Consider the following 15,658-nt stretch of genomic DNA (forward strand, 5'->3'; position numbering starts at 1 on the left):
ATGAAGGCTCCCTGCCTGCTGCAGGCCCAAACCAGCCAATAAGAGCTGAGAGATTGTGCAGGGGGCAGGGACAGTGCACAAAGCCTCTCCCCCCTCCCCCTGCAAGCAATGCAGAGAGAGACACATAGAGCAGCCAGTCACTTTGAGCAGTCTAGGGCTGCTCCATGCCTGAGGGTGGGCAGGGCAGGCTGTGGGCTGGCTTGAAGATCTGACCTGCAGGCTGTATCTTGCCTGCCTCTGACCTAAAGCCAGCCCTGCCCTTGGCAGCAACAAGCCTACTTTCCTCTAGGAACCATCCGGCTGCTTAGGAAGCCAGTCATCCTGCAGGAGAGGGCAGCTGTCCCTGTCTGCTCCAGCCTGTTGCCCCAGAAAGCTCTCCTCTCAGTAGATCAGTACCCCAATTGTTCTTCCTGAATGACCCTGGCAATTGTGGCCTTTCAGCAATGGGACCTGTGACCCTCAGTTGCCCTCCAGCTGCGTATTAGAGAGGCTTCAGCAGGATCTTGTTCCATTGCTGAGAAGGTTACAAGACCATTCCTCATGTCTGTGCTATTGCTGCTGGAGAAGCCACCCTGGGAGCTTACAGAGCCGTGCCTAATGCCCCATCGGAGATGGTGACTGCTGTGTCTTCCACTCACAGGTCATGGCGAAGTGGTGGGACGAGGCGATTCTTTTCCGGGTTGGCCTGAAGCTGGAGCACTTCTGTGACACAACCAGGAAGCCGGCCATTTATTACGACATCCTCGCGTGACGAGAGCCCCAGGAGAGAGATGCGGTGATTGTTCCGGTTACCAGGGAAAGGAGTTGTTGCTTTTAACACTGATATGCACGTGCAGGGCTGTTTACAGAGTGGAAGAGTAGAGTTTATTTTAAGGCGATAGTTATTCCCCTGCAAGGTCAGTGCTGAGCTCAGGTGCAGTGGCTCACTATGTATGGTTATGGGGCTAGTGGGTGGACGCAGAAACAAACATTAGGAGTTACACTGATAGGACCAACCTGGACTGTTCTCATGACCATCTCCTTAGCTTAGGCTGCCCTAGTAAAAAAATCAGCTCCCACAGCCTTCCACGATTGGCAGAAAGCGACTCATGGTCCTTGACTAAATCCTTTTGCCCTAGTTACACTATAGAAAGGGGGGAATCAAACACTGCTTTTTCCTGTGTGTTGTGGTTTCTGTTTTGTTTGGGAAGGGGCGATCTGTTTTTTGGGGGAGGGGATTAGCTTCTCTACTGCAGCAGGAAAGTTTTGACACTCAGGATAGTTTAATAGGATATGGCTCCTCCTGGAGCAAGCAGGTGGTGCATAAGAAAAACTTTATCATAGGACTATATTTTTGGCCAGTGACCTCTTGCAGTGAATGAGCTAACCTACAATGTGCTAGAGACGCTAAACAAATCTCTGCGGGAGCAGAGGAAAGTGGAGCTCTTAAAGCTATGTTTTGATTTCCTCCTGCTTCCCCATGTCTACTGGCAGCATAACTTGGTATTTATTGGTGTGGGGTGTCTGTTTGAAATTAGGAAATATTATGAACTGTGCCCTTCATAAAGCCCAATGGAGGGATGCACAAAATTGTAGAAGACCAAGTGTCTAACTGCAGCATAAGAGAAGAGCTATAACTACCCGTCCCTTATGATCTAACAGCACCTCCTGCTAAGCCATTTGCTGAAGAAAGGTCAGTGCTCTGAAAGGGCAGCTAAACTGTAGACCAAGGAAAGGGCAGCTGTCCTAGTCTAGGAGGAAATTTTGTTGCTCTACTCTCTCTTGCTGCAAAACAGTGTGCAAAGCGATCTCTGTTTACCACATTCACTCTCTGCTGTTTTCATGAAGGAGCTAGGCCTTAAGGCCAGGACTGTCTAAATATCACAACCTATAGGAAAACCTGCCCTTAAGCAATCCAAGGCACCTACCTCCCATTCCTGCTCTAGTGTATTCAGCTCAGACACTTTATCAGAGCAATCCTGAGGAGGTTATACGGCTTCCAGCTGAGAGACCAGAGATTTGACGCCTTACGTACATAACACACCTGACACAGAGGTACTTAAAAGGAAACTCCCTGCATTGTCCAACACTTTCTGCATCCTGCTTCTTTACTTCAACTGTTGCAGAAGCTTCTGCTATGCCAGAGTAGGCCATTTCCCTGACTCAGAAAGGTGGCATTTTCACTGCAGAAGGCAAAGGGAATCTTTTAATTATTAAAAACAACCACAAAACTCTTAATCCATTATGATTTTCTAAATGGAATTGGCCGTACTGGACTCTCTCATCCACTTTCAATTCCAGCTGGGAAATAACAGCTGCCACACTGTTAGTTGCTAGCATTGTTTGCTGTTACAGAGATGTTGAAGCAGTGTTGGGTGTTTCTGAATGCTTTGCAGTTCTTCTTTACTGTAACAATGTAGCCAAATGACTAAGTTCCGATATCTTCCTCTGAAAAGCATCCTTCTTAACGCTGATAAACACTTTCCTCGCTGTAACATTAATTATAGTATGGTAAAGGACACTTCTGCGGAGAGGCTACAAATATATGTATCTTGCCTAAAGGCACGGGAAAACTTTGCCTGTGTCTCCTGCATTGGGTCACGGGTGATGTGTTTCCACTCAAATAAACAAGTTCTCTCTTTTTTTTGCCATGTCTGCTCTTTGTAGATGAGGGTCCCTATTTGCAGTGGTGGTTGATTTGTTACCAGAGGCTGTGCCCTCCAGAGGTTGCTGTGAAGGAGATGTGGGGCCCAGTGCTGGAAATGTGTTGGTTCCAATTCTAATTCACGTAATATATGTCCTGGTACGCCGGTGATGGGAACCTTCTAAAGACCATGTTATAAACTGCCAGCAGCAACTCTGAGAGCAGGGTGAGGGGAAGGAAACCTAAACTGCTGAAAATCCACTCCACTGCCATTGGAATGTCTTGGAGTTTGGCCCCCTCTCAAAACCAGGCTCTTTTGCTCTGTACAGAAAAATCAAACCCTTGTAGCTGGAGGGGCTCAAATCCCTTCTCAGGAAAAAAAGGAAGCACAGGAGCCTGTGCAAGTTGTCACTGACTAAAGGCCCGATCCACACTGTGATTCAGATGTCTGCCACTTTAGGTACTTGTCAGGGGGTATGCCTGTGACACAGGCAGCGGCCCCCTTCTCCTGGCCCGTGTCTCGGTCCCAGCCCCCCTCTCAGGGCCTATACGGTACTAGAGATCTAGCCGCTTGGAGAAGCCTCTCCTGGCCCAGAGTTTGATTATCCCGGGCAAGGGGAATGGGTGGTAGGGGGACCCGGGCCCTCCTTCTCCACCGGGTCCCAGCCCAGGGCCCTTTAGGCAGGGCCTATGGCTCCTGCTGGCTCAGTGGGGAATCCAGCTGATACACGCTGAGCCAAACTTTGTATCCTTTGCCCTGGGCTGCCGGGGTTGTGGGCGCGCTCCTGCCGCCCTAGGTCGTCGGCTGCTTTCTCTATGTGTCAGGTTCAGGCAGGGGCAGCGACTCTGGTCTCAGCAGCTGCAGAAACACTGGCCCGGCCTGGTCTACCCCCTTACCCTGCGGTCTCCCTGACTGCAGAGCTCCCTCTACTTTTATACCCAGCCTCTGCTGGGAGCATGCCCAGCAGGGTCAGAGGGGCGGGGCCTTCTCAGCCAGTTGGGCCTGGGCTACCCCCTGTCCACCCCATCACAGTACTTAAAATCCAAACTTTAGATTCTTGATACCTCCACTCAAGATGCCTCTAACCCTGTAGGTGTCCAATGCCCACAGCATCTAAAAGTCTGCCATGTACATAGCTACCTCAGTCTGGGCACCAGAGCCCTGGAAGGATCTTCACATCAGGCATGACCTTACTAGTCCAGATTGTGGGAGCTGATCCAGTAGGTAGACAGGAACAGGGACTTGAACTGGGGCCTTCCAAGACCCAGAGGCATGGCTCTCCCTTACTAATAGGCTTGGAAGGGTTAGATTTTTATTGGTAAATGTTGATTTCACTCAACACGCAGAGACTAATGACAAAAATACGTCCAGTGATGGTAACTAATTTACAGATAGGCAAAATAAGAAAAATCTCTTGACCTTAGAGAGTTTGACAGAAGGATATTTTGACAGGTGGTGGTGGTAATTTGTGTGAACAATGCTGCGTTAACTTTCTGAATCAAGAGCAACTCTTAAATAATTCTGACAACCCCATAATTTTGCACCACTCTACAAATGTAAGCATCACTATTATCCAGTGAAACTAGAAAGGGAAATGAATAAAAATCAAATGCTGCCACGTCTATTTGCTAAGCCCTAGAGTCACACTCACTCTTTGGCCTAAATGACCTGTCGGTTATTTGGACAAAGTGAAATGGCATCAACAGGGAGGATGGATAAAAACCTTTGTCTCAGTATCCTAGAGCTCAGGGGTCAGACCGTTCTTGTGAGATGCGAGTTCAAATCTCTGCTCCTTATCAGGCAGGAGGTGGTACTGAAGGAGGCCTTCCACATCTCAGAAGAGTGCTCTTACTCCTAGCTGAAAAGTTATATAGCACCACTATCAGTGTTTTGTGTAAGGAGCAAGGAATCTCACTGCAGAAGGTCCTGGTTATGAATCCTTATGAGAAGGGAGGTGTTTGCATTCCTTTGTGATGGCTCCCATGTCAGCTTGCTGGTTCTCATGGATCCCATTCTTGGGCACTAACACCAGGCTGTGGATTCTACTAGGCATCAGATGCTAACTGTTATGCAGCACAATGTTGAAGCTAAGTTCCCTTTATGGATTTAGTCCTAGCTTCTGTGTTAAGCCATGGCATCACTATTGACTGGCTAGAGCAAAATACTTTTCCACTCTGTCACTAAAAGGGCATGCATGTCCCAGAGGCGCATATGCCTGTGAGCAAGGCTCTTGTACTTAGCAGTGAGAGCAATGTCTCTGGAAGTCCCCTGGTTTTAGTTCCCTTTGTTGATTAGTCTCTGCTACAGGGTCTGTTCACCTTTCCCTAGTAGGAGACTCCTCCTGCCCAGTCCCTTTGCTCCACAAGAGAGGACATCAGAGAGGGTGGCAGTGCGATTCTGTGAGCAAAGCAGACACAGTGACCACACGCACAAGCCTGTTGCTTCACATAACTGTATGTATGGATATAGATATACGGTATATACACACTGATTTTATAGATTATATATAAAATAACACCTTGTTTATAAAGCGACATTTAATTGCCACTTGCCCCCTTCCCATCCCAAAAAAACAATAGTATACAAAATATAAAATATCTTAAATATTTATAAACAGCGCAAGAAAAAAATAGAACTGTACGAAAATAGTTTTTTTGAGGTTCCCTTCCCTCCCACCCCTTGGGTGCGTTTGGCAGGTTAATGTGCCTTGAGTCCGTAGCTGTTGAGGGGGTAGGAGTAGGCCCTGCCCAATACTATCCGGTCCCGGAGGAGCTTAAATAAGACATAGTAGTTGCAGAAGAGGATGAGGGCCATGGAGAGGGTGTGGTTCCACTTCTCCGAGCGCAGCAGGGAGTACAGCTGGTAGCAGACCACGCTGCCTTCGATGAGGATAAGCAGGTTGAGCAGCCGTAATGGGCGGTGAAAGAGGAACTGCAGAGGAAAAACAGCGTATTTGTGGTTTTCTCTGGCAAAGAAGCTGCAGGAGTGTAGTTGTAGCATTTGTAGGGCCTGGGGCATTGGATTAAATAATTTATAACGTCCAGATCATGTGCTAGGCAGCAGCCCAGAAACATGCTCTGGGGTTGCTTGCTCTGGAGTGTGCCATTGTGCCAGGTCATAATGCTAAAGCCATTCTAGAGAACAGCCAAGGGGTACATGCTGCTGCTGTGGGCTTGAAACTGCTTCCATTTTAGCAGAGTGCTTTGAGCAGAAAGTCATCACCCCCCCCCCCCCTCAGGGAACAAGCCAGAGGAGATTTTCCAGGGCTATAATCCCTTCTCTTGCAACCCTGACTGACAGGAGAGGTCGCTCTCTGCAGCTCAATCATTGGCCTTTTTGCTGCAATTAAAGAATAGTGCCTATTTAGGACGCAGCCACTTCATCCTGGGGGAGCTGAACTATTAAACACAGGTCCCTGACAGGTGCACACTGACCTAGGTGCACACTTCAACAAACAACAGGCTCCACCTCTCCCTTCCACTCTGCTGCACCAGCCAGGCTCTCAAAGTACCAGAACAACATTTTGAATGTCAATTCTTTCACTACATTCAGCAGCAGCTGGCCCCAGGCCACATCTAGTATTAAACATCTGCAAGACTACAGCAGGCCACGTATTTAAAACAAAACTACCTGGCCAGAGAGAAAAGAAAGGTGACCTATAATTAGCAGGGAGGAAAGCTGGCCTTCTAGGGACTCCCAAAGCAACCTAACCCTCTTCAACTGTCTTCTTTGCTAGTCACTAGCCTGCAATTGTTTCAATAAGAGGTTTGGCACAATGGCTATGTTTGCACTGCAGCCTTCTTTGGCAAAAGCTTATGCAAATGAACATATACAAATTAGTGGAATATTGCCTCGCTTCATTTGCATAATTAGCAGCCACTTTTGCACAAAAAACCCTCTTGCCAAAGAGCCATTCTTCCTGAAAAAATGAGGAAGAACGGCTCTTGCGCAAGAGGGGTTTTTGCACAAAAAAGGAGCCATCTACACAGCTCCTTTTTGCGCAAAAGCCTCTTGCGCAAAAGCAGCTGCTAATTAATTATGCAAATGAAGTGTGTCAATATTACATTCTGCGCTTCATTTGCATAAGCTTTTGTGGAAGAAGGCTGCAGAATAGACGTAGCCCAAGAGTGCTGTGAATCTGAAAAAATGTGTTTATGGCAGCAGTGGACCTCTGTATCTAATGCCAGTCTGCAATGTACGCTAGAGAATATTAGAGGACCCTAAAGAAAAGAGCAGGAAATTAAGAAGAAGGTAGGGCTGGCTATGTTGGATTAAATAATCTAATGTATTTCTTCTGCCCAATATTCAACTTAGTCTCATCACAACCTGTTCTGCTGCAGCGGGTTTCATCCCCTGCTTAACTCTTCCACCCCTCCGCACCCAGCCACCTCCCACTCCAGGATGACACATCAGAAGAGATACTTGCATAAAAGCGGGCGTGGGAGACGTCTGAAGGCACTGCTACATTATAAGGCCCCACTGCCTTGTACAGGCATCGACTGTGTCGCACCAACACGCCCTGTGGCCAAATGGTACTTTCTGACCAGCTGAGGAGAAAAAGAAAGACACGGTGCCATTAGCCTAAAAGAGGCAGCAGGTGGTGATGTGGAATTTTCTAGTTCAGCTCGAAAGCTCCAGTCTGAGGAGAGAATTTCAGTGCCCCTGCCCAAAGCAGGTGAATATCATTCCCTCCAGGGAAACAGAGGCACAGAGAGGTGACAAGATATCCATGGCAGTCTGAGACACAGTCGGGAATAAAACCAAGCAGAGCCTCATTAATGATGGTAAGATTGTGACTTCCAGAGACCTCTGTGACATTTACCACCTCAGCAGGGCTGAAAACTCTCACCCACAGGGGCCCCCTGCTGTTCTCAGCTGCTCGCCTCACAGCTCTGAATTTCCACAGGCCCTAAAGCCCTGAGCGGTCACAGGACTGGGGGTGGGTGGTGCTGGGCCACCCCACAGCAGGGCTCAGCTTTTATCCCTCCACCTCCTTGGGCTTAGTCATCCTTCACCAGCCTCTCCCTCCTCCCCCAATATCTTTAGTAAAAATCACAGACTGGTCACAAGCTTCCCTGCATATCTGTTTACTGGCTGTAATGCTGCCAAAATCTTACCCTTACCCATTAACACAACCAGGCCCAAATGGAACCCCCCCGCACAAGAACATTTTTGTATTAGTGTCAGTGGAGCTGTTATGAAACATCCCACCACCCGATGGTTGTAAGAGTGAAAGTCCTCACAGCCAGGAGGAAGCTGACAGTGCTCAGAGGTGGGAAGTGCTGGCCCTGGCAACACAGACAGAGCAGAACAGCCATGACCTTTCCGTGCAAAACTCAGCAGAATGGAGAAGCTTCCTCACTCTAAACCCAGCACAGACCCCTGCCAGCCCGCACTTACATGTGCTGTGGAGCGTTGCTGTAGGAGCCGTGCTCTAACTTCTGCCATTTGCCCAGGTGGGCGGCTGATCTGTGCAGCAAGTCGCAGTACTTGGGGGGCAGCAGCTGCGTGGTGAGCATAACGAAGGCGTTGATCCACACCATGATGAGGTGCTCGCAGGACCAGCGCATGTCGTAGTACTGGGTGCTCTGCAAGAGACCAGGTGAGAGGTTAGCCCCGCTAGCACGTCACACCAGAGGACACAGAGGGATGCTGTGTGTGCAAGCAGCAGACCAACTCCGGACTTTACAGGCATGCACTGCCAGGCCAGTGAGTTCGGAGGGTTACCGCCTAGGAGACACCTCAGAGTTCCTTCTCCTGGACCTAGAGGAGAGAGGGCAGGGGACGCTGCAGCTTGTGATGCGCTTGTGCATCTCCTCCCACAGCAGCGGCTACCGGAAGGGTAACTGAGCCATGGAGTGTACATAGACCAGGGTCGCTCCATGGATTGTGGAGCCCTTTCCCTTCGTGACAGCAGGTTAATGACCAGCCAAGCTCAGGGATGCTCCTGTGACTCCATAACAGACAACAGAAATTGGGCTGGCTGTGGAAGGCCCAATATTCCTGGTCAATAGATACTGAGCCTGGCGCAAACTGGAGAACCGAAATACAGCCCTGCCACCAAGACTTCTAGTGGAAGTCGGATCTTTGGTTCAGGTCCAGACTTCCCTGATGGCCCTGTTCTACCACAGGCAGAACCAAACCCCCAGATCTGAACACGCACACCTCAACTTTTGGCAAAACTTAGGAGGTGAACGTGGCAGCAGGTGCCCATTTGTGGCACGATCACATTTTATCTGTCAGTCCAGGGACTAGGATAGGGGTTAGTAAACGGGGGAGAGGGACCACAGGTGCGTCACGTGTATGGCAATACCTATCCGCCAAACAGGAGCGGTACTAGTGCATTCCAGATGCAGCCACACTCCACCATCCAGGCTGCCAAAGGGGAGACAGAGAAAAGGGGATTAACCAGAAATCTGGCATGTCAACCACTTTGTGCAAAACTGAGAAAGCAGCGGCGATGGGGGAGGTGCCAAAGCTGGACAACAGGTACCTTCACAAAGCACAGCGGCAGGAAGGCCACATAGTAGGCACTGAAGAGGGAGTTGAAGAGAACCTCCTTGATCCTGCGGTTGAAGTCCGCTTTCAGGCACTCCACCTCATTGCGGATGAGGTCTGGGGAGAGGGGGCAACTGTGGGTGGGGATGGCCGTAGGGTTATTGAACTGTTCTTTCAGGGACTCCCGCAGGAGCGAGAGGAAGTCTTTGGGTTTGACCAGGCTGCCAACGCCTGAGGTACCATCGTCCACCATCTGATCCTGCACCAGGTAGCTGCAGTCCGTTGGGAGAGGCTGAGCTCTGCTGTCTTGATGGAAGCAGCACAGGGGAACATAGACACCGAACCTGTAGCAGGGGAGGGAAACCAGGGTGAGAGGGCTGCTGTCTACACACGAGCCCATATGCTGACACTGACACAAGCATGCTACAAGAAGATGCCCCACAGAAACTAGTGCTGTCTGGTGCTCATAGTTCAGGGCCCAATGGTCTCTTCCCTTCTTCCTGTAATGTTTAGCTCATACTTCCCTCTAAAATTCTTGGTTAAGAGACCCATGAGCCCACCCACAACCTTTAGAGGTTCAATAAACCCACTTCTTACCAAGAGTACATCCACCTCTCCTCTACATGACTCCCGAGCTAATGACTCCCCTTCTCCTTCAGACACCTCCCCCCACACACACTGACCCAACCAGGGCTCAGAAGCCAGGAGCCCCTCTAGCCACACACCCCTCCAACATGGGTCACCCATCAGCAGCTCTTCCTTGGACAACGTTCCCAGCATGGCTGAGGCCACATATCTCCCACCTCCACCGGGGCTCCTGGCCCTGTCCTTTCCCCGATGCCAGGACGCTACTCACGGGTAGCCCAAGAAGAGGAGGTTGAGCACAGAGTGGCTGCGGAAGAGATTGACCAGAGTCCAGCAGAGCACCCAACCGCACAGCGTGAGCAGCACCAGGCGCGCCATAATCAGTGCCATGTAGTGAATCACTGACGTTGCGCCCACCTGGGAGGCCTGCAAATTCAAAACCCAGAAAAAAGAATTACCAGTCCTGTCATGCGGATGCCAGTGTACAGCTGTGCGGCAGGCAAGGGGGGGAAGAAAGAGGGTCCCCACAGGACTCCTGCAGGAGGTGAAGTGACTGCTGCCCTCTTCCTCAGGAACAGAGATGCCCTTACATCAATGAGAGTGAGAGGTGCTGGTAGCTCTTTGGCTGGGACAATCCATAATAATAGTGACTAGTTAAGAGCCCCGCCTGAACCCACTGGAAGTGACGGGTGCTAGGTTATTCCCAAAACAGGGCCTTCTACAGTTGAACTGCAAAGCAGGAAACAAATATTTTGTTAGCCCTTTATTGCGCCGTGATGATGAGACACATTGCCTTTTGAACGTTCTCTCCCCCTACTCCACCGAATGGGCAGGCTGCAGTCTTGCAAGGTGAAGATGCATTCACAAGCGGCGAGTAGTCCTGTGGCACCTCATAGACTAACTGAAGTGTAGGAGCATAAGCTTTCGTGGGCAAAGACCCACTTCGTCAGATGCATTCACAGTTACAGTAAGGGAATTATTTGCAATCACCAAAGTTGCCAGGGCAGACTATATTAAGAAAAAAATTCTTAGGAGTCAGCAGTTGAGCAGTCCATGTAAGAAATGTCTGAGCAAGGGGTTTCAAGGCCCCATCGTCATAGAAATCCAAGAGCAGTCTAGGGGAGGCATTACTGAGGATGATATAGTACGGGGAAATGGAAGAACTGCGAGACAAGATGAGCTTTTGAGGTCCCACTTAGTCCTGTCACCAGCAGAACAGAGCAGGATTTTTCCCTTCTATACATTCTCTAGTGCGTTGTCTGACCTAGCTTTAACTCTCCTTGTGGACAGAGCTTCCACCACTTGTCTTTTCATATGAACACGGGAGGTCACTGTTGGCGGCCCAAGTGATCTTTTCCAGTTCTAACTTGAACCCACTTCTGCCCTCACATACACAAGATGCAATTCTCAATGAAATCAAGAAGTGTTGAGCTCAGAGGGCAGAATCACAAAGCCCCTCTTAGACTTATGAAAAGCAATAGGAGCTGAAGAAGAGCAGTTCTATCAGCTACTCACGCTTCCTAGTTCAGTAACTTCTCAGCCTTTATTTTGTACCCAACTTGGAATTAGCCATGACCTTGAACTCCCCCTAAATCTCTGACATTTCCCTTGTCCGGAAATCTCCTATTTCACTCTCCAGAACATCATCAGAATTTAGCTGTGGCTGAACAATCTATTCTCTCCTTCACTGCCTGCCAACTCAATTATTGCCATTTCCTTAGCTGCTCTTCCCACAATGCCTACAGTCAGATGACTCCTCCAAAGAACATAAAGGCCAGGTTGCTCCGGAGAGCTGCAAGGCAGGTTTAAGCCAGGGAGCAGCCCAGAGAAAGAGGGGAAGCTCCTCAGACACCATCAAAGCCGTGTGCTCAGCCCCTCACATCTGTACTGAGATGATGAGATATTTGGGATGTTCCTCCCGACACAGAAGATCACTCAGCTCAATAAAGGCCTCTCTAGGACCGGTATCTAGCCATGGTAGAGGAAACAACTGCAGAATGTTACCTCGGAGATGAGGGCCCACACCAGCCTCCGCGCCAGCATCACTGTGATGAATGCCGCCAGGTGGTAATCAATGAGGTGAAAATTCTAAAGGAGGGGAAATAAAAGGATTTCACCACGAGAAGGGACCAGTGATACCTAAGTAACTTGCCTGACGTCACACAGTCAAGCAGTATCAGGACTGGGATTAGGACCCAGGTTCCCTGACTCCAGCCTTTAAGCCAATAGACCATATTGCCTCAGGCTTCATGACAACAATCTTCCCACCCCCACCAGCTTGATTTGAGAATTGTCATCTCCACAGGCCACAGCTCTGTAGTAAAGTTAACAATAGCTGCAGTCGTGTCTAATTAGATACAACCCTTGGGCTCCTGGGAAGCTGCCAGTACAGCTGTGAAACTGGCAAAGCCTGGATGCCTCTGACCAGAAGGAATGAGAACATTTGGCTTCTGAGTAGGGATGTGAATGGTTCACTAGTAAACTTCACCCTTAACGCATGAGGCTTAGTGGTTACGTTTAATTGGTGGAGGCTGGAGCAGCCCCCTGCTCGCCGAAGGCAGGGGGCTGCTCCAGTCCCGCAGAGCCTGCTGCGGACAGAGGGTGCTGCAACCTGGCCAAAGCAGAGCCCGCCCACAGTGGTCTTGGCCCAGCGTGCCACAGGGAAGGTCGCTCCAATTCAACAGGAGCAGTCCAGCCGATAGCAGGGGGAACACTCCAACCTGCTGGCCCCCATTTAATTGGTTAACTGGTTAAACAAAGTTTAACCGGTTAACTAATTAAACAGGATTTTACGTGCCCACTTCTGAAAGGAGCAGAGATGAGATAACTAAGATAGATTTTACAAAAAGGGTTTAAGACAAAACATTCGTCACAGAGAAGAGCGGATCAGGCCTGTCCTATAGCTGAATTTCAAACAAACAGACAATTTCACTGCCAATAACGCTTACAGGTATGAATATTAAGTCAAATCAAAAGCCCATGTGCAGTGCTGCTTAACTGGAGAGGTGTGTTCTAAGGAGGTTTGTCTTCCTTGGAAACATCAGGTATAAGTCACTACCCAAGCCAGGATGCACAACCTGCTGGACCAACCCAGTCTAACTCAGCAGGGTTGTCAGTGCTTAAAGCTCTGATGAGCCGAATACACTGGAGATAGCTGTTTTATATCAGTGAGAGTGTTTGTCTCCCGCATCTATTCCCAACTCTACAGCTGATTTGCCATGTGATTCTCACAGAAATTCCTGCTATCTTCTTCAATTGGTTTCGGTTGGTCTTCGTTGATTTCCACTCATAAGAGGTGCCACCCCGGGAGCCAGGAGTCTAACAGACCCTTTGCTCTATTCCAAAACCAAGGCGTGCACTAGAACTGGTAAATATCAGATCAACATTTTCATCTACAGTCTCCGCTAAGGGACCTTGCGGTCAACAAAGGGACTAAGTCTCTTCATCTCTCTACATCCCACCTCCTCACCTGTAAAATGGGGCTGCTACAGCCCTCCCAGACTATCAGAAAAAATATGAGGCTTTTTTCACTCATTTATGTCAAATGCTTGATGATCCCTGGGATTGAAGGAGAAGGTGAGGAGAAGATGAGACATGGGTTCTGTGAGGATGGGGAACTCACCAGAGAGGTGCAGGAGGCAGGGTGATTGTAGGGATACCACCAGACTGTCTTGTAGATATTGATGTACTGAATAAAGAGGGCCACTAGCAGGTAAATGAAGAAGAGGAATTCGAAGAGAAGGCTCCCGTCCAGTGGCAGGTCAGGGATCCGGCAGTGACGCACAGGCTCTGGGGTGATCAGGGCTGTGATGGGAGGAGCTGAGAGGCTGATTGCACTACCGTTCCTGAAACAGACAGAGGCCATTAATTGCAGGCTCAGCATCTTCTGCTGCCTCAAACTGTCTCCTATGGTTTTGGAATCATTACTGAATGGTGTGGGGTCCTGGGATTAAGCAAAGCAGAACGCCGCTGACTGGAATTTGCGTCATTCGCACATCTAGCATTGGGCAAGCAGATGCTCCCTGCTTATTTTAACACCTTTGACACCCTTCCCTGGCTTCTTCCACAGACAACAAGGTTATGTGTCTCAACTTCTCCAGGAGGTCAGCAATATTGTAACCATTTTACAGAAGAGAACTGAGGCATAAAGAGAGGAAGTCCAGGCTGAGGCCAAGAATATCAGGGTTCTTCCATGAGCAAATGGCTTCCCTGGCACACTCATGATTCACAGCCCCCAATCTTTGCGGGGGAAAATAGATAAGAACCCTGCCTTCCTAGTCTCTCTCTCTCCTTACACACAATTCTGTTCTAGCTTTCTTCCTGCCCTGCAGCAGAGGAGGATCCACACCTATGCTCTGACACAGTACAGGGATTTCCCAGTGGCACTGCAGAGAACAGAGTGGAATGGGCTAGTACTGCAAAGTGCTAGGGGAAATGGGTGCGTCAATGGCACGGCCAAAGGGACAACCTAGGAATACGCTTCTAACCACCAGACCACAGTCCTTCTGAGAGCCAAGAATAAAATGCAGCCGTTCTGGGTCCCAGCTTATGCTCTAGCCACAAGACAAACTCCCTCCCAGTGTCACTGAACAGAACTCAAGGTTCTGGGCTACCAATTTGCTGCTTCGGCCACCAGGTAACACTGCTTCACAGAACAGAACCCAGGGTTCCTGGTTTCCAGGCTTCTGCTCTGACCATTAGATAACACTTCCTCATTGTATCACCGTGTCTTGCTGGCCATACTGCTTTCTCCTTACCTGTTTCTCAGACCAGTGCCGTTGCCACAGCTCCCGCCAACCAAAGTCTGGAGAGAAGGCAAAGCTGAACGGCTTAGCTGCTGCCGACTGGGTCCCCTCCTTCCACCGGGCATGACCAGGAACCAATCCACTTCCAGTGCCTCCAGCAGGCTCTGCCCTGAGACCCAGACAACAACCCCAAAGCCTTCCCAGCTCTGCAGGAGAGAAAGAAGGGGGAGGAAGGACAGTGGTATTAATTAAGATGAAAACTTCTAGTGACCCATCTCACAGTTGAGACCAGAAACCTATCCAGAAAGATGCCACATTTATTTGCACAGAAACTTGTGGCAAATCCGGAATACCTCAGGGTCACTGACCCTTTAAAACAATCTTGGGTCTCTCGTCTGCCTGAATAAATAGGATAGAACAGTAGCCTACGTGTTTACCTGTAAGCACATCTACTGGCAATGCCTATGCAAATGAAGTGCAGATTAGCATTTTGCTGTGCTTCATTTGCATAATTTAGTCAAGCCATTTCTGTGCAAAACCCCCTTGAATAAATTATGCAAACGAAGCAGGGCAAAATGCTAATCTGAGCCTCATTTGCATAGGCACTGCTGGCCTAAGACATATTAGCACTATGCCTAGGAGAAGCAACTGTATAAGTGAACTGTCAATGAACAGTATAACTTCCTGTTGGCTGAGAAACTGGACAGATGATCTCTAATTACTAAGGCTACGACGTCTAAACACTGGGGCTATTTTGGGATACCGGAAGTATCCCAAAACAGCAATTCTGCATCTTTAAATGTGCCTGTTATTTTGAAATATCAGGCACATTATTCCAGTGTCCCTGTAACACTCATTCCACGAGGGTTAAGGAACAGGTCGGAATAGCGCTTTATTTCAAAATTTGGCGCTGTGCAGACAGTGCTAAATTTCTAAATAAGCCATTTCGAAATTACCTCAAAATAATCCATGCAATTTGCACTACACACATTGCATAGCTCATTTTGAGATAAAGAGTACTGTCTACATTGCCAGGAAGACTGACACTAGGTCGGTCAATCTTCCAGCGTTCAATTTAATGAGTCTAGCGGGGCACGCTAAATTGAATGCTGAGGTCACCCCCATCGATGCTAGTATGCCTTGCTGTCGCGAGGAGTAAGGAAAGTCGACAGAAGCGTTTCTCCCATTGACCTCCCGCAGTGAGGA

The 15,658-nt window shown here is 49.1% G+C and overlaps 2 protein-coding genes across 5 annotated transcripts in view; one reads left to right on the forward strand and one right to left on the reverse strand.

Moving 5' to 3' along the window:
- Positions 1-5,555, forward strand: part of LOC102458557 (uncharacterized) — a 29,192-nt gene extending 23,637 nt beyond the window's left edge. The window contains exon 20 of the mRNA XM_075905806.1: positions 641-5,555. Within this exon, the coding sequence (XP_075761921.1) occupies positions 641-751 (111 nt within the window). The 3' untranslated portion in view covers positions 752-5,555. The remainder of the gene's footprint in view (positions 1-640) is intronic.
- Positions 5,061-15,658, reverse strand: part of TMEM39A (transmembrane protein 39A) — a 42,426-nt gene continuing 31,828 nt past the window's right edge. For 3 of the 4 annotated variants that reach the window (XM_075905834.1, XM_075905843.1, XM_006132871.2), the window contains exons 2-9: positions 14,465-14,658; positions 13,330-13,552; positions 11,712-11,795; positions 9,979-10,133; positions 9,118-9,466; positions 8,025-8,212; positions 7,051-7,171; positions 5,061-5,555 (exon numbers count right to left, since the gene is read on the reverse strand). In XM_075905834.1, the coding sequence (XP_075761949.1) occupies positions 5,322-5,555; positions 7,051-7,171; positions 8,025-8,212; positions 9,118-9,466; positions 9,979-10,133; positions 11,712-11,795; positions 13,330-13,552; positions 14,465-14,577 (1,467 nt within the window). In that variant the 5' untranslated portion in view covers positions 14,578-14,658 and the 3' untranslated portion in view covers positions 5,061-5,321. The remainder of the gene's footprint in view (positions 5,556-7,050; positions 7,172-8,024; positions 8,213-9,117; positions 9,467-9,978; positions 10,134-11,711; positions 11,796-13,329; positions 13,553-14,464; positions 14,659-15,658) is intronic. The other variant, XM_006132873.2, reaches the window with a different exon arrangement.

This window comes from Pelodiscus sinensis, chromosome 1 (assembly GCF_049634645.1).
Source record: "Pelodiscus sinensis isolate JC-2024 chromosome 1, ASM4963464v1, whole genome shotgun sequence".
NCBI classification, from domain to species: Eukaryota; Metazoa; Chordata; order Testudines; family Trionychidae; genus Pelodiscus; species Pelodiscus sinensis.